The sequence below is a fragment of the Grosmannia clavigera genome, assembly GCF_000143105.1.
Source record: "Grosmannia clavigera kw1407 unplaced genomic scaffold GCSC_140, whole genome shotgun sequence".
Taxonomy (NCBI): Eukaryota; Fungi; Ascomycota; class Sordariomycetes; order Ophiostomatales; family Ophiostomataceae; genus Leptographium; species Leptographium clavigerum.
The window spans coordinates 4198121-4214924 of record NW_014040801.1 but is presented as its reverse complement, the minus strand read 5'-3'; the positions used below and the strand labels follow the sequence as shown (position 1 = coordinate 4214924).

General features: G+C 56.2%; 8 protein-coding genes across 8 annotated transcripts; 5 read left to right on the top strand and 3 right to left on the bottom strand.

The window, feature by feature from the left end:
- Positions 1–206: 206 nt before the first annotated feature.
- CMQ_1434 (uncharacterized protein) lies at positions 207–741 on the top strand (the record flags this gene model as incomplete). The annotated part of the gene is made up of 2 exons (XM_014318513.1): positions 207–381; positions 431–741. 2 exons carry the CDS (start codon positions 207–209, stop codon positions 739–741), a joined length of 486 nt encoding a protein of 161 aa, XP_014173988.1.
- A 147-nt stretch (positions 742–888) lies between these two features.
- On the top strand, positions 889–1281 carry CMQ_791 (uncharacterized protein; the record flags this gene model as incomplete). The annotated part of the gene is made up of 1 exon (XM_014317870.1): positions 889–1281. One exon carries the CDS (start codon positions 889–891, stop codon positions 1279–1281), a length of 393 nt encoding a protein of 130 aa, XP_014173345.1.
- Positions 1282–2085: 804 nt separating this feature from the next.
- On the bottom strand, positions 2086–2565 carry CMQ_420 (uncharacterized protein; the record flags this gene model as incomplete). Its single annotated transcript, XM_014317499.1, has 3 exons — positions 2086–2313; positions 2371–2423; positions 2487–2565. 3 exons carry the CDS (start codon positions 2563–2565, stop codon positions 2086–2088), a joined length of 360 nt encoding a protein of 119 aa, XP_014172974.1.
- A 548-nt stretch (positions 2566–3113) lies between these two features.
- On the bottom strand, positions 3114–6188 carry CMQ_1183 (cell cycle protein; the record flags this gene model as incomplete). Its single annotated transcript, XM_014318262.1, has 7 exons — positions 3114–3152; positions 3539–3555; positions 3777–3820; positions 4480–5012; positions 5139–5695; positions 5759–5831; positions 6036–6188. 7 exons carry the CDS (start codon positions 6186–6188, stop codon positions 3114–3116), a joined length of 1416 nt encoding a protein of 471 aa, XP_014173737.1.
- Positions 6189–6791: 603 nt separating this feature from the next.
- On the top strand, positions 6792–10543 carry CMQ_1618 (condensin complex component cnd1; the record flags this gene model as incomplete). The annotated part of the gene is made up of 2 exons (XM_014318697.1): positions 6792–7817; positions 7868–10543. The coding sequence occupies 2 exons, from the start codon at positions 6792–6794 to the stop codon at positions 10541–10543; spliced, it is 3702 nt and encodes a 1233-aa protein (XP_014174172.1).
- Positions 10544–10684: 141 nt separating this feature from the next.
- Positions 10685–11296, bottom strand: CMQ_708 (NADH-ubiquinone oxidoreductase subunit; the record flags this gene model as incomplete). Its single annotated transcript, XM_014317787.1, has 3 exons — positions 10685–10886; positions 10940–11046; positions 11246–11296. The coding sequence occupies 3 exons, from the start codon at positions 11294–11296 to the stop codon at positions 10685–10687; spliced, it is 360 nt and encodes a 119-aa protein (XP_014173262.1).
- A 1924-nt stretch (positions 11297–13220) lies between these two features.
- CMQ_949 (beta-glucanase) lies at positions 13221–14303 on the top strand (the record flags this gene model as incomplete). Its single annotated transcript, XM_014318028.1, has 1 exon — positions 13221–14303. The coding sequence occupies one exon, from the start codon at positions 13221–13223 to the stop codon at positions 14301–14303; it is 1083 nt and encodes a 360-aa protein (XP_014173503.1).
- A 1300-nt stretch (positions 14304–15603) lies between these two features.
- CMQ_621 (mitochondrial tricarboxylate transporter) lies at positions 15604–16707 on the top strand (the record flags this gene model as incomplete). The annotated part of the gene is made up of 4 exons (XM_014317700.1): positions 15604–15724; positions 15777–15797; positions 15860–15991; positions 16058–16707. The coding sequence occupies 4 exons, from the start codon at positions 15604–15606 to the stop codon at positions 16705–16707; spliced, it is 924 nt and encodes a 307-aa protein (XP_014173175.1).
- Positions 16708–16804: the final 97 nt, after the last annotated feature.

The following is a 16804-nucleotide window of genomic DNA, read 5'->3' as shown; positions in this document are numbered from 1 at the left end:
CTTGCCAAAGTACGTCGTAGGGTGGATAGTGGGTCGTTCCTGCCGCAACTGGTCCAGGTTCGATGACCGAAGCTCGAACCATATGCTAACAAAGTGCCTATCTTTAGATTCTGCCTCAACTCTTTTTCCCCAATTCAAACTTTATTGCCATTTGCAGAAACCTTTGCTCTGCCATTTTCACCGAGCTTTATCAACTGCCGGCTTCCATGGCGCCAGACTTCAGTGGCCTGGAATGGGTGCGAAACCTCTGGGGCATCTCGCCTCGCTGGACGGTTGAATTGAACGGCGAAGCCATCAAACTGACAATCCAGTCGGCACTCGAGCTTGCCGGCCTCTGTGATATCAAGGTTCTTGCAGGGGGCGAGTCACAAGCTCTACGTCGTCAAATGCGCGGAAAAGGAACTCGTGGCACGAGTAACACTACCAATAGACCCGACCTGGAAGACCTTGAGCGAGGTGGCGACTCTGAAGTGGGTGCGCGCCAACACAAACCTTCCCGTTCCTGACGTCTTGGCGTACCAAGCCGACCGGGACAGCGCCATCGGGTTTGAGTGGATTGCTATGACTAAAATTCCCGGCAAACCGCTGGATGCCCTATGGAGGGATATTGGCTTTTCTGCCAAGGAAGAAATTGTCCGCCAGCTTGCCTTATTCTGTTCCTGCACCTTTCTGACACAAATGCGCGGTATTGGAAACCTGTTTCTGGAATCAACCGAAGCCAGATCCACACGAGCTCTGTAAACCCAGACCGGAGACTCAAATCGCTTCCGGGTTCGAAGAAGCGGTTCAGCAGCGTTTATCTGGGGCGATCATATTCATCAAACCATTTTTCGCGGTCCGTTTGCATCCAGCAAAGATTGGCTCGAGACTCGATTAAAACTCACAGGAATGGATTGTCGCAAGCGCTTGAGCCGCGCCCAAAAGGCGGTTGGTAGTGATGGCAATAAAGAAATCAACACCCAAGAACATGTCAAAGATAAAGACGGCATAGGTGAGACGGAGAAGACAAAGGGAACAGAGGTTGAGGAGGCTGTAGCGGTTGAAGGTGATAAAAAGGATGAAGGAGACGAAGAGGACGACCCCGAAGATCTCGAGAAAACAATCAAGCTTATTTCGCGGCTTAGAAATCGCTTGGCTGAGTTCTTCCCCGTTCATGGTCCAGAGCTTGAGCCGACGATGCTCTTTCACGATGATTTGTCTCAACACAACATACTGATAAGCGAAGACGGAGCTCTGACGGCCGTTGTTGACTGGGAGTGTGTATCGACTTTACCGCTCTGATTCGCTTACCAGTTCCCTCCGGTTTTACAAGGAAAGCCCGTCGATGAGAAACCAATAAAGAGTAGATACCGACTCAACGAGAACGGAGAAGTAGTAGAGCTTTTTTGGGAGCACTTGCAGAACTACGAGCTAATGCAGCTCCGTCGACTGTTTCTAGAAGAGATGAAACGACTGCAGCCTGCCTAGGTCAAGATCTTCGAGGCCAGCCAGCGACTGAGAGATCTTGATCTCGCGGTTGCGAGTTGCGATGATTCTTTCTCCATTCGCAAAATACAGAGGTGGCTTGACGACATTGACTTATATGGAGTATCGAATACACCGGGTTTAGAGGAAAGAAAACCCCCAGTTCGTGCTCGAATGGGTCGATTTGCAGTCCAGCGTCAATTCGTGACGCTGCAATGCCGAACTCTCACTCGTCCCATCCTCATTCTCCATCCACCCCGATAGCATCTCTACCAAAAAAAATCTGGGGTTACAATATTGTAGCTGGGATGGATTCCTTGTACTCGCTAAAGGGTTGTATGTATTATAGTCGACCTTTTCATACAACTAGACAGACTGTGGCAGCCCCAGAGTTCTTGTCGGTCGTACTAGCAGGTACATGTATATCACAGTATCGTCCCATTCAGCCAATCAGAACACGGGTCATTTCCTCCTCTCACTAGACAGCCCACCACCTCTTCTCCAGCTTTCCCATGACCACCGTCGGGATACCCTTGACAAGCAGCGTCATAGCAGAAGTCTCCTAGTCCCAACAGGCGTCTGCAATCTGCTTCCGGATGTCGAATTCGATCCGAAGCCTGGCTAGTTGTACAGGTAGCCCGACGGCATGGCGGCGCTCTGCATTTCACCCAGCACAGAGTGTGCATGCGTGGACTGTACATACGTAACAGGACTGTTGCTGCTGTTGTCGTTTCTGGGCCACTCGGGACCGTGTTCCGGATGGTGCTTCTCTTGTAGCGCTTGTGATGCTACAGCCGTGGCGAGGTACAGCTGTGGGACGTAGTTGCGGTCGAACACCGACCTTTTTAGCTGCAGCAGAAAAAGAGCAGCGTCTTGCACTGCCGTGATTGGTGGGTTTTCACGTACCATAATAACCTGGTAGTCCTTAATGGAACCGGGCGTGTTGCCTGCGAAGAGACCTAGAATGGTGATGAAAAACCCAGTAATAGCGAACCTATAGAGATAATACATATGAATCACACAGTCAGGCACAAGAAGGAGCCTCCCTATGTCAGGTCGCTGCTCGCTCTCGCTCGCAGGAGGCTTATTTGTTGCGGCCATAGCCGTAGCATATCGTCAAGTCTCAGGTCGATGCTAGAACCAAGGTTAGTGCCCCAAACTATCAACGCAGTAAAAGCATGTCGGTCATCGCTCGTGTATAGTAAGTGCCAGATAACAAAACTTTCTTTTTCATAATTAAAGACAATAATAACTGGAGCAGAGGTCGGGTAAAGCCTCGGCTCAAATCAATCAAACCACACAAACCTACCAACTATCCACCTATCAGTGCAGGCATAGAGGTGCTAGGAGGCACCTCCTTTTGTCGAGAAGGTAGGTAGAAGATGACTTCTCTGAAATGGAAGAGATAGAGATACCATGCAGGCTTGCCTTAGATTCTCGCAAGGGGAAGCCTAGTAAGCCTGCCCGGCGAAGGCGTGTGCGTATATGTTACTACTTTAATGAGATGATTATATTCGCACAAGTGCAATGCGCAAGAAAGTAGGCAATTGTTTGATTCAAGCAGCGACGCCTTTCTCTTGATGGGAGACGAGATGGGAGTGCTTTATATATTTGTCTATTTGGATGATGCCAGTAGAACAGTGTCGGATTTACTCCTCGTTAAGAAAGATGTATTGCTTTTCGAAGGCCTACGATTGTGTTAGTTCAGTAAAGACAAAAGTTCAGTCTTAACTTCTCTGCAAAGTGAGCAAAGCCTACTGCTAGAAGAGTCCGTCCGTTCCAATGAAACAATCAGTCAAACAGTAAAACCGCGGAAACAATTCTTGGTTCACTTCTATATTGTGCCTCTTAGTCTGAAGAAATCTAATGCTGTTTGCTTAAATTTGAGCTTTTCCGATAACGACTGAAATGCTTGCTTTAAGCTAAACCCCCAAAACCTATACGTTCATTAGCATAAGACAGTAACAATAAGCTTTCGATAGCAGCAATATACTTACAGCTACTTGTCCTTCGATATGCTGCAACACGTCGTTAGTACAAGATGAGAACGACAGTGTGGAAACTTGAAACTTACCCCAAACTGACCCTTTTCTACTAAGAACATGTGTTAGCATTATGCGAGTAGAGCTGGTACAAATGATGAGCATCACGATTATCAGAAGCTAAAGACCGTTGATGTTAGTATAGAAATATGGGTTTAAGATTGCAGGTATATACACGTCGATCAGAACGCCTCATTTCTTAGAATCCGGCAGGTGGAGTCAGGGCAGGGTCGCCACCCGGGGCAATATTGGTGGCAGGGGAGGGCGAACCGCCCTGGACAACGATGCTGGCGGCATTGTCCAGCATCTCTAGACTGGCGGCAGTCTCATCTGACTATTGTATCTAGACCATGAATTGGTCTGTATGCATGCCTAATGATAACTCCATATTAGCCTCCCAGCGTTGGCTAAGCTTGTGCTAAAACTGGCAATCTTTGAGCCGAAACCACAACAACAAAATATGTACCCTTTCAGGAACTTCTGCGAGTATTGGTCAGTGTTAGCTACACAGGAACACACTCCACATCAAGACAAAATGGGCGTTTCGTATGGGAATAAGAAGGAAAAGGGGATGGCAGGTTTTGAGGGCTCGTATCGAAGCAACAAAGGACGTACAGTATCGGCATGTGAATCAACAAAACCGTTAGCTGTCTCTATTTATTTCACATGCAGCGCCAGACATTGACGGATGGAGAAGGGGTCAAATCGTACAACTCGATGATTACGGCGCCGCGGCTCGTTCAGTTCAATCATACAGAGCACTTGAATTTCAAGTGCTCGCCGACAATTATCTAATTTATACAAATTTCGAGCGAAAGATTGTAATGAAGAATTTTCACCTTCGCAAGGTATATTGCTAAGCGAGAATGAGAGCCAAAAATGCACATGCTGCCGTCCGCCCTGATATGTAAGATGATGTATGATTTTTGGTAACCCGCTCCGCCATCCATGCACTGCCATGCCGCCCGCTTACAACATATCCATCTCTTCCTCCTCGTCCTCGCTGTTGGTGCCTGCAATGACGTCAGTGCCCAGCGGGCGCTCGCGCAGAAACTCATGTTCCAGGGCCTCGTCGGCGCTGATGCGGCTGCTGGGGTCGAGGTCCAGACAGCGGCCAAGAAAGCGGACGGCCAGCCGCTCCTCGTCGGTCAGCGGCTGCAGGGTCTTGCTGTTGTCCATGCGGCAGGTACTCCAGAGGATGATCTTCTCGAGGCTGAAGCCCTCGCGGCCGACGGTCGGGATGGTGGTCTCGAACATGCACCCGTGCAGCTGGGCGGCCACCTTCATGCGCTTGCTGCCAAAGATGGTGGCGATCTCGATCATGGCCTCGACGTCATCGGCGCTGTTGAAGAAGGGAAACCGACGTGACAGCAGCGTCAGCAGCACCACACCGGCCGACCAGATGTCGATCTTGGTCGTCTGCTCTGTGCACTTGAACAGCACCTCGGGCGCCCGAAATCCGCGCGTGCCTGCCCGGTTGGCCCGTCTCGCCGGCCGCGTGTCGTTCTTGGGATAGCCGTTGTGCGCACCGCCCAGCGCACCACCGCCACCGCCACCAGCAGCACCACCGCCGACAACACCGCTGCCCATCGGTCCGTTGGCATAGGCGGCTCGCAGTCGGCTCTTGCGCACGCTGTCCGGCTCATGGCACAGACACGGCTTGCTGTCGCTGCCCTCGCGCTCGGCCAGGCCAAAGTCCACCAGCACGCCGCGCTGTGTCGCCGGGTCGTACAGGAAGTTGGTCGGCTTGATGTCCCGGTGCAGAATGCGCGACGCGTGCACCGCGCTCAAGGCCGTGAAGAGCGCCCGCAGGTAGATGGCCATGTCCGGCACCGTCATGTCGCGGTAGTAGGCCCGAAAGTCCTGGTGCCGGAAGTACGGCAGCACTGCCACCACCTGGTCCGTCTGCCGGAAGGCCGTGATCAGCGGACACACCGACGGCGACTCGCGCAGGTCGTGCAGCAGCTCCAGCTCGTTGAAGATCCGCAGCGGACTCGACGTCACGTAGATCTTCTTGATCGCCACGTACTTGGCGCTGCGCCGCCCACGCTTTTGCTGTGTCTGTGCGTGCTGCTGTCGGCCCGTTCGCCTCACCGGTGGTGATGCCCACTTCTCCTTCTCCCAGTCCCACGAATTGTCAAAGCGGTCGTACTGCAGATCCTCAGCCTTGTAGACGGTCGAAAAAGTGCCTAGACATGCATGTTAGACGACAGAAGGTCAAGGGGAAAGCTTGGGATAAGAAAAGCGCCCACCCTCGCCGATCCGCTTGATCAACCGGAACTGCTGCGGGAAGCTGGGAAATGTCTTCTGCAGCTTCTCCATGTCCTGCTGCACCGTCTCATCAACGGCCTCGTCGTCGGAGCTGTCCGGCGCTTCCTCCTCGTCGTGGTCCTGATCCTGCTCTTCCGTTTCGTTGTCAATGTCATTATCGTGCCCAGTGTCGTGGTCGTCGTCTTCCTCATCCGCATAATTCATGCCGTTGTCATTCCCGACGTCGTCGTCGCCCATGTCTGCAACTTCCACTCCTACATAATCGTCCTCGTCCTCTATCTCGCCGTAGGCCTGCTGCTGAGACGAGCTCGCTTCTGTTGGTATCAGGTCTTCGTTCAGCTGTGTCTCCTCCGACGCTGCATCTTCGTGGATCGTGAAAGCCTCGGCCCGTTTTATTCGCAGGCCAGCCATTGAGGCTTAGTAAGAAAGAGATGGAAAGAGTACTCCGTACAGAAACAAGAGATAGGACCAAAAGAGAGGGGCAGGAGAGGAGCAGCAAGAAAGAGGGTGGCTTGGGCCAGAAACGCCAGCAACGGATGTACAAGGCTGGTAACAACAGGTCTATCCCGGCGTTCGACCCCGGCATGCAGAGCAGAGCAGAGCCATTGAATGGCGCGGCGGACGAAATGCTTTTGAGAAGGCTGACAAAGGCTGAGAGGCGCTAGCTGCGACGCGCCAAACTCTGATGTTGGCGGTGGTGGGGAAGCCAACGCGTCGCTTCCCAATCAGGCAGTTGCTAAAGTAAACATAAACACTGCCGTTGCTAAGTAGCCCCTCCTTCCTGTTTCTGCAGCACTCCATAACAAACACATCACCAAATTTTCCGATTGAGGCGTCGTTCTGCGACAGACCGACTGCGCTTCCACGACGGGCCGGCTCTAACCCCCCACGAATTTTGCTCTCCCACCAGCGACCGGCCGTACCGCTCTCTACATCGCCGTACTCACCGCTACCCAACTGCCCTGACCCCTCCTCGCTTCCCCGCCGCACGTTTTGCGGTGCCCATCACCAAAAATGGATGCTGTCAACTTTGATATCAACAATGCGCTCAAGCATTACATGAGCGACCCGGCAGCCATCCCGACGCCCGAGGCCGCCTCGTCGCTATACGACTGCGAGAACGACCCGGAGTCGTTGACGAATGCCGTGGTCAACCCAGTGCTGAACCCCATTGTCGACGCCGTGGCCGAGAGCCCGGACGCGATCACACGCAGCCTCTACTTTGACTCGCTGCAGTTCCTTCTCAAATACACGTCCTTCCTGCCGACACATGCACTCAGCAAGGTGTTTGACCTCATCACGTCAGGCCTGTCGGCCGAGGCAGATGCGGTGCACCACGATCTCGAGTCGGACGAGCAGGACCTGGTGGCCCATCACAAGCAGCTACTCGAGATCTATGGCTTCCTGTTGCAGTGGACGGTTTCTGCGGTAGAGACGCGCGCAGCCGAGAAGTCGTCGGCCGCGCCGGCGGCACGCCGCGGCAAGGCCAAGGCGGGCGGTGCGGGCAAAAAGGGCAGCACGGCGGTGGCGGACGACGGCAGCTGGGACTCGTCGGCGCAGCTGCAGACAGCTCTCGAGACGATGTGCAAGGTGCTGCGGCTGAAGCTGTCCAAGATCTTCCTGACAACGTCGGAGCGCGACACGTTTATCGGGCTGCTCACGCGGCCGGTGTACCTGATCCTCGAGAGCGAACAGCGGGTCAAGTCGACGGCAATCCGCATGCACGCCTTCAAGGTGCTCTGCATGGCGGTCAAGCACCACGGCCACGGCTATGCAGCGCAGATCTCGATCGTTCAGAACCTGACGTACTTTGAGCACCTGTCGGAGCCCATGGCCGAGTTCTTGCACATTCTGTCGGAGCAGTACGATTACGAGCAGCTGGCCAATGAGATTCTGGTCGAGCTCAGTAACAAGGAGTTTAGCAGCAACGACACGCGAGGACCCAAGTCGGTGTCGAGCTTCATCATCAAGCTGTCGGAGCTGGCGCCGCGGCTGGTGATCAAGCAAGTGGCATCGCTTATTAAGCAGATGGACAGCGAGGTAAGGGACAAAGGGAACGGAGAGGCTGCACGAGCTAGCTGACAAGACAGTCGTACACGCTGCGCTGCGCGCTGATCGAAATCTGCGGCAACATGATCGCCTACCTCAGCCAACAGGAAGAGCGCGGCGAGGACCACAAGTCGCAGCTAAACGCCTTTTTCAGCGTGTTGGAGGAGCGGTTCCTCGACATCAACCCGTACTGCCGGTCACGCACGATCCAGGTATACACACGGCTGTGCGAGCTCGAGATGAAGTTCCCGAAGCGGCGGTTCCGGGCGGCCGAGCTGGCCAACCAGAGCCTCGAAGACAAGAGCAGCAACGTGCGGCGCAACGCGATCAAGCTGCTGGGCTGTCTGATCAAGACGCACCCGTTCATGGCGCTGCACGGCGCACAGCTGTCGCGCAAGGACTACCAGGAGCGGCTGGAGCTGGTGGACCGTGAGATCCAGGCGCTGCGGCCACCAGAAGGAGCACCAGACCTGGGCGAGAACGGCAACGCGACGGGCCTTGTGGACGATGCGACACAGATCGAGGCGTCGCCGCAGAAGGCTAAGACGGTGGCGGAGATGACGGATGAGGAGAAGGTGGCGGCGGTGCTGAAGGCGCAGGAAGAGGCGGCGACGTCGGAAAAGATCAGCCGGCTGACGGTGGCACGCAAGTACTACTCGGAGGCGCTCAAGTTCATCCGGATTCTGCACGAGGCGACGGAGACAGTGTGCCAGCTGCTGGGGTCGCGCAACAAGAGCGAGGTGATCGAGGCGATGGACTACTTTGAGATTGGCGATGCGTACAACATTGAGAACAACAAGGTTGGGATCCGGCGGATGCTGCGGCTGATCTGGACCAAGGGCAACAGCGACGAAGGCAAGGGGGTGCAGATGCACCTGATCGACTGCTACCGGCGGCTCTTCTTCGAGGCGCCGGACTCGTTTGGACCCAACGACGCGGCCAACTATGTGGCACGCAACATGATCAGCCTGACATTTGGGGCGACGCCCGCAGAACTGACGTCGCTGGAGCAGCTGCTGGCAACGATGATGAAGGGGGGCCTGATCGCAGATGTGGTGGTGGCGAAGCTGTGGCAGGTATATGGGATCCAGCAGAAGGAGATATCGCGGAAGCAGCGTCGGGGTGCGATCATCGTGCTGGGAATGCTGGCGACGGCGAGCCCGGAGATTGTGGTGGGCGAGATGGAGACGATGCTGCGGACAGGGCTGGGCCGTCACGGGCGAGCAGACCTGCAGCTGGCCAAGTACACGTGCGTGGCACTGCAGAGGATCAACCCAGGCGGCTCGGCAGCGGTCAGCTTCGTGCGGCTACCCAACGAGCATGCGGTGCTCTTCCGGCTGGCAGCCATGCTGGACGTACCATCGGACGACAAGGAGTGGTTCGGGGTGGCAGAGCAGGCGGTCAATGCGATCTACGCGCTGTCGAAGCATCCAGACGTGCTCTGCTCGGAGATCATCCGGCGGAAGACACGGGTGGTGTTTGGGGGAGGGGCTTCATCGGCCGGAGCTCGACAGGAATCGCCGTCGTCACGGCCGGGATCACGTGATGCGGGCGATGCGACGGTGGTGGAAGGTACTGGAGAAGACTCAAGCCTGGGCGAAGTCGAACAGGACCAGAGCAAGAACAACACGATTGCACTCTCGCAGTTGCTCTTCGTGGTGGGCCACGTAGCGATTAAGCAGATTGTGCATCTGGAGCTGTGCGAGCAGGACTTTAAGCGGCGCAAGCAGGAGAAGGAGAAGGAGGGCGCATCCAAGGAGGAAGCAGCAGCAGCAGCAGCAGCCAACACACGACGACCGGGACGCGGCAAGAAGAGCAGGGCGTCGACAGCAGCACCGGAAGAGGGCGACGAGTTGGACCTGATCGGCGGGACGACGGAGGACGACTTCACGGAGGCGATGCAGCACATCCGAGAACGGGAGCTGCTGTACGGACCGACGTCACTGTTGGGGATGTTTGGGCCGCTGGTGTCGGAGATCTGCGCGAACAACACGTCGTACCGGGACCGGGGACTGCAAGCGGCAGCGACGCTGTGCATGGCGAAGCTGATGTGCGTGAGCGCCGAATACTGCGAGGCGAACCTGCCGCTGCTGATCACGATCATGGAGCGGTCGGGCGACGCGACAGTGCGGTCGAATGCGGTGATTGCTCTGGGTGACATGGCAGTATGCTTCAACCATCTGATCGACGAGAACACGGACTTTTTGTACCGGCGGCTGGCCGATGCGGATGCATCAGTCAAGCGGACCTGTCTCATGACGCTCACCTTTCTCATCCTGGCCGGTCAGGTCAAGGTCAAGGGCCAGCTGGGCGAGATGGCCAAGTGTCTGGAGGATGGCGACAAGCGGATCGCCGATCTGGCCCGCATGTTCTTCACCGAGCTTTCGACCAAGGACAACGCGGTGTACAACCACTTTGTCGACATGTTCAGCCTGCTGACAGCCGCGCCGACGTCGGGCGGCGGCGTGGGCGGACAGCAGAAGCAGCAGCCGCTGAGCGAGGACGCATTCCGGCGGATTGTCCGGTTCCTGCTCGGCTTTGTCGAGAAGGACCGCCACGCGCGACAGCTGGCCGAGAAGCTGGCCGCACGGCTGAGCCGCTGCGAGACGGAGCGGCAGTGGAACGACGTGGCATTTGCGCTGGGGCTGCTGCAGCACAAGAGCGAGGACATCAACAAGGTCCTGTCGGAAGGCTTCCGGGTGGTGACGATAGGGTAGGGTGGAGAAGGAGAGGAGGAGAGGAGATAGAGAGGCAAAAGAGGCAAAAGAGGCAAGAACAGAAAGATGTGGATTTAGGACATCTCATTCAGCGGGCGCAATAACGATTCTGATTCATGTACATCTGTCTCCTATCATGCCCTACTTGGACACGTTCCCGGGCGTGGCCGCAAAGGTCGGCCGCACGAACCGATCGCTGTTGTAGATCCGGACGTTCTCGCCGAGCAGCTCGCGCTCGCGGGCCTGGTCGGCCAGATGGCGGCGCACCTGGTCGCGGTCCTCCTCGGCCTGCAGCAGCGGGATCAAGTGGATGCGCGACCACATTTTTTCGCGGGCCATTTCGCTAAGCTGTCAGACGGGTGGCCGGAGAGCGGAAAGACAAATGAGTACACTTACTGCTGCTCGCGGATTCCCTGGGCCAGCTTGTACCAGCCAAAGGCCATGACGGCGCCGCTGATGCCCAGAAGGACAGACGGGCGGAAGCCGCGGGACGGAAGGTTTCTCTGTGCAGAGTCAGTATGGTGAGGTGTGGATGTGTTGTGTGTTGTGGTTGAGGTTGTGTGGTTTTGTAGTTGAGTAGTTGAATAGGGATTTGCACTGTTCGCAGTCTCGGCTCCTTGGGCCCCGACTGGCAGGACCGGCCGCATATGCCTCCCATCTGCTCAATGCGTCTCCTCTCGCTTCTCTCACTCCTCCTCTCACCTTGTACTGCACGGCGCCGTAGCCGCCGACCGGCGGCATATCCTGAGGCATGGTGGGCTATCAGGGAGGGGATGACTGGAAAACGAGGCGGTCGGCGACAGAGTTCGGACAATCGATGCAGGCAGCAGCCGGAGCGAATGGAGAGACGGGCCGTGGGTCTGTATCGTGCGCGTGCTGGCGGTGATGCCGGTTGGGAGAGAGAATGCCGGAAAGCCTGCACACTGAACATTCGCAGGCTCAAGCCGGTTTTCCAGCCAATCGCAGCCAACGTGATTTCCACGGCCGTATTTTCTGTTCTTCCGGCCAGCGGTGACCCACTGGAACTTTGTCGATGCTGACCAAGACGTCGTGTCAGGTGACACCGGTGGAAACGGCTTAGCGCTTGCCCTACGTCGCACTTCCTTGGCGCAGGAAGAGGCCCCTGTGCAATATTGGACGTCGCATAGTAATGTGGCAGGCCACACCTTGGCATGTCTGGGCGTGTGCCGGAAAGCAGCCAACGTGACGGCGCCAGACAGCCGACTGAGCCCATATCCGGCTGACATCAGGCGGCGGTCGATCTGGCGAAACACTTGGCCAGTTACCAGCATGAATGGCTCTTACGACGACTGCGCGCGCGCAGGGACAGCCGAATGTGACACGGTCACGGCGTCCCCTGTACTATGTACAGAAGCAGGCTTTGTTTCCGGATCGCCCCCCTGTGCATCACCTCGCTTCGAGTTGATCGGCAATACGGAGTAGATATACGGAGTAGATATACGGAGTAGATATACGGAGTACGGGTAGCCCTCATGCATTCCATCGAAGGAAAAGGCAGGCAAGAAGCGACGAGGACGACGAAAAGGGGCTGACAGGGGATGGTCTTGATTGGCTCTCCGCTCCCTCGCAACGCTGCAACAGACGCCGATCCTCTCGGCAGGCGGCGCCTGGTGTGTTTGAGCCTGGTGGAGTCCCGCCGCACCAGCCAAGGGGTCGACGAAAAGGGCGTTGCGCCGTGCTCCACCGGATGGAATGCCTGTGATCGACTGGAAACACCAACGGAAATATGTTTGGTCCCATCCCATGGCTGCTGGACCCCAGTCGTTGCGCCCTGGCCAAGATGACCGTCGCCTAATGTCTCCGTTCTATTTTTTTTTCTATTTTTCTTTTTTTCTTTTTTTCGTTTATGTCCACTCCAAGGGATGTGTGCATCATCCCTGAACAGATCGACTGGCAATCCGGGAGACGGACATCAAACGTTCTGGTCGAATGATCCGCAGCAGCTCTGTGATATCGGAGGCGATCGTCTGAAAGGCATCGAACGAGGCTCTCTGGACAAACGATGGCAAAGTCAGTCGATGCCGGACTGCTTCAGCCTCTGCAGCGATGACGAGCAACAAGCGTATCTGCCATCTGCCATCTATCATCTCTCATCTCGGCATCTTGACTGCGCGCTCCGCCAATGGTCAAACGGCCACGTCAGCCTGCGAGGGAGTCGTCCCCTTGATTCTCTCGCCACTATCCGAACACAGCGACATACCCCCCCGCAATTCCGCGGGATGGGTCCGCCTACTGCAGGAACCCACTCCGTCCTACTATGTGCGCGCTGACGACCGCCGCAGCCAAGGGCCATGTTCGCCGATGGGATCCCTGTCGGTCTTGTAACCTCTCATGCTCGACTGCTTTGTCCGTTGGCGGCAGCAAGTGCAGCGCGCAGACGTCTTTGTCGGCCAGCTCGCCTATATAACCGGCCCGTCGCCCTCTCTGTCTCCTGTTCTTCTCCTCCCACCATCACCATCTTCACCACTTTCCTTCTTTCTCACAGGACATTCTTTCCTTATCCATTCACTTCAACATCCGCAAGCGGATTCCTACCATTAACTTCATTCTGCTAGACAGACAAAGCTTCCTACTCTTGACACTCATTTCGTCTGCTTCCATTTCACGAAAGCTCAACCCAAGAACTATCCGACTACCAGTCCTTTCAACCTTCAACATGTTCAACAACGCCATCCTCTCCATTGTTGCCGGCGCGGCCACCGTGTCTGCCCACGGCTTCGTGTCCAACGTTGTGATCAACGGTGTCAAGTACGCCGGTTACGACGTGACCGTCAACCCGTACGAGTCCTCGCCGCCGACCGTCATCGGCTGGTCCACCACGGCCACCGATCTGGGCTACGTCGCCCCGGATGCCTACGCCAGCTCCGACATCATCTGCCACCGTGGCGCCGAGAACGCGCTGGGCCACGCCCAGGTCGCTGCCGGCGACGACGTCTTCCTGCAGTGGAACACCTGGCCCGAGTCCCACCATGGCCCCGTGCTGAGCTACCTGGCAGCCTGCGGTGACACCGGCTGCGAGACCGTCGAGAAGACCTCGCTCGAGTTCTTCAAGATCGACGAGAAGGGCCTCATCGACGGCACCGCCGCGCCGGGCACCTACGCCACCGACCAGATGATGGATAACTCGGACGGCTGGATGGTCCACATCCCCACCTCCATCGCCCCGGGCTTTTATGTGCTCCGCCACGAGATCATTGCTCTGCACAGCGCCGGCAACTCCGACGGCGCCCAGAACTACCCCCAGTGCTTCAACCTCGAGGTCACCGGCAGCGGCACCGACCAGCCCGCCGGTGTCAAGGGCACCGCGCTCTACAGCGAGACCGACGCCGGCATCCTCGTCAACATCTACGCCACCACCAGCACCTACGCCATCCCGGGCCCGACCATGTACTCGGGTGCCAGCGAGATCGCCACCCAGACCACTTCGGCCATCACTGCTACCAGCAGCGCCACCACCGGCACTGGTCTCGCTTCCGCGGCTGCTACCAAGGCTGCCACCTCCTCGGCTGCCGTTGCCGCTGCTGCTGCCGCCACCACCTCCAAGGCGTCCAGCCCGGCTGCTGCCACAACCCTCTCGACCGCTGTCGTCGCTGCGTCCGCCTCCACCGTCGCTGCTGCTGCTCCCACTGTTGCCACGGCTGCTACCTCCTCCGCTGCGGCTGTGCTGACTGCGGCTGCCACCACGGCCCTGTCTGCTTGCCCGGCTCCCACCACACGGACCGTCTACGTCACCGTCTAAGGCGGCGGCTTTCCGGCGCGCCCGACAAACACCACCCAACTGTACTTTGAAAGGACTTTTTTCTCTTCTTCCCAAGATCGGGCGCTTTTTTATGCCCGGCTTGGTCTCGTTTCCTGTCATGTGTGGTCGCATGATTGTACATATTTGAAGTCCCTGTGTAGATAGAAAAGCCAATTTACCTGAAAGTGTTACCAACTATTTTCTCTTTGCTCTGGTGAATATAATCAACTCATGTCTAATAAGGGGTTTCTGATTGGCAAAATCGATTCCCCTGGACTTGTCTGCACTCGGTGAACAGAGGAGGAGCGAGAATTTGTGGCGATTGTATGTGACTACGACGATCTCTGTACACGTAGGCGCCCGTTCAATATCTTGCAGGAATTAGCCGCCCGCCATGAAACTAGTTGGTAGCTTGCCGCATAAGAACGGAATCAACGAGCGAATTGCTTATTTGATTTTGCATTTTTGTAGTTCCTCATTTGTTTGCTTTGTTCTACTTTACTTGTGATATGCTGACGTGCTGGTGGTTGGTGTGTGTGGGTGTTTTAATATTTAAATATTGTGGTGTTGTTTTGCTTTTATATATGGTAATCAAGATTGTCAAAGCACAGAAAATACAACACATTAATCGAAGCACTATATAAACCAGAAACATCACATATCTCCAATTATCTTCGGTTATGCTCACTCGGGTTGGGTTTAAAAAGAGAATTCGTGATACGTGCATTGTCTGTTTTGGCTAATTCGTATGCTCGCATCTTAAAACATAAGCTTGTAAATGTTCCGTAGACAAAATCATACGACCAACGACCACCAAGAACAAACATGAAACCTACCTCCTTGTGCATAGTCAAAGAATCAGACAATTCTTGTTTCGAGCATTGTTTTCGCCTTTCGATACTTATTTTTCATCACGCAGCAGACAACAACCGACCGATTGGACTCGGAATAAAGATCGATCTCGCGCTAAGCCGTAGCAAATAAGAGGCCGGAAAATAATGCAAATGAGGCACATTTTCGGACCCACTGCATCACGTGTCAGCTAAATATCCATATTCAGGAGTAATTCTTGAAACCCACCTTACCGCGGGGCAAAGCCGCTATCGCACACAGTGCGAACTTACAGTGGACCTATTTTGCGCATCGCGTCACTACCATTTTTTAGCCGACGAACAAGACAGCAACGACAAGGTCTGCAACGAGACGACGGCACTCTAGCCGGAAATTCTCGAGGACAGACAGCTCCACTGAATTCCGTCTCTACCTCTGTCGTCTCCCCGACATCTCTAGCACGCACACGATGTCGGCAGCAGCACCTGTTGCAGCTTCGGCTGATGCCGAGGCTAAGCCGCAGAAGAAGAGTGCACCGAGCGCATTGCGGTCGATTCTGGCGGGCTCAACGGCCGGCGCAGTTGAGATTTGTGGGTGGCAGTCCAGGGCATGCTGTGAGGCTATAAAGCTAACGTGTGGCAGCCATCACATACCCGGCCGAATGTACGTGGACCTCCTCTCTGAAGCAATGCGACCGACACGCTGACAAGGACTCCTCACTGCAGTCGCCAAGACGCGCACACAGCTGAACCGACGGCTGCCAGACGGCCAGAAGCTGCCGTGGCCGCCCTTTGGGCGACAGTGGTACGCGGGCTGCACGACGCTGATCATTGGCAATTCAGCCAAGGCCGGGATTCGTGAGTGGAACAAGACGAGGCAGGGGGATGTATCAAGAGAGACACCGACAAAATGCTGACAGACAGGCTTCGTGGCCTTTGACCAGTACAAACGGCTGCTGGCGGACGCGGACGGCAAGCTGTCGGGTCCGCGAACGGTGCTGGCGGGCTTCGGAGCGGGCGTGACGGAGTCGCTGCTGGCGGTGACGCCGACGGAGAGCATCAAGACGACGCTGATCGACGACCGCAAGTCGGCCAAGCCGCGGCTGCGCGGATTCCTGCACGCGGTGCCTATCATTGCGCGTGAGCGCGGTCTCCGCGGCTTCTTCCAGGGTTTCGTGCCGACGACGGCACGTCAGGCGGCCAACTCGGCCGTCCGCTTCTCGTCCTACACCTTTCTCAAGCAGCTGGCCGAGAGCTACACGGCGCCGGGCGAGAAGCTCGGCACGGCCGGCACCTTTGCCATGGGCGCGCTCGCCGGCACCATTACCGTCGCTGTCACGCAGCCGCTCGACACCATTAAGACGCGCATGCAGAGCATCGACGCCCGCCAGCTCTACGGCAACAGCGCCCGCTGCGCCGCCCTGATCCTGCGCCAGGAGGGCGTGCTGACGTTCTGGAGCGGCGCCCTTCCGCGCCTCGTCCGGCTCGTCCTCAGCGGCGGCATCGTCTTCACCATGTACGAAAAGAGCATCGATCTCTTCGGCCGGCTCGACCCGGACGGCAAGTACATATAGGGAGAAGTGGAACAGAAGAAGGAGAAGTCAGAAAAGAAAGAAAAAGAAAACCTTGAAAGTGGAGAAGCCAGGGGCCAGCGGACAATATAGAAATCAT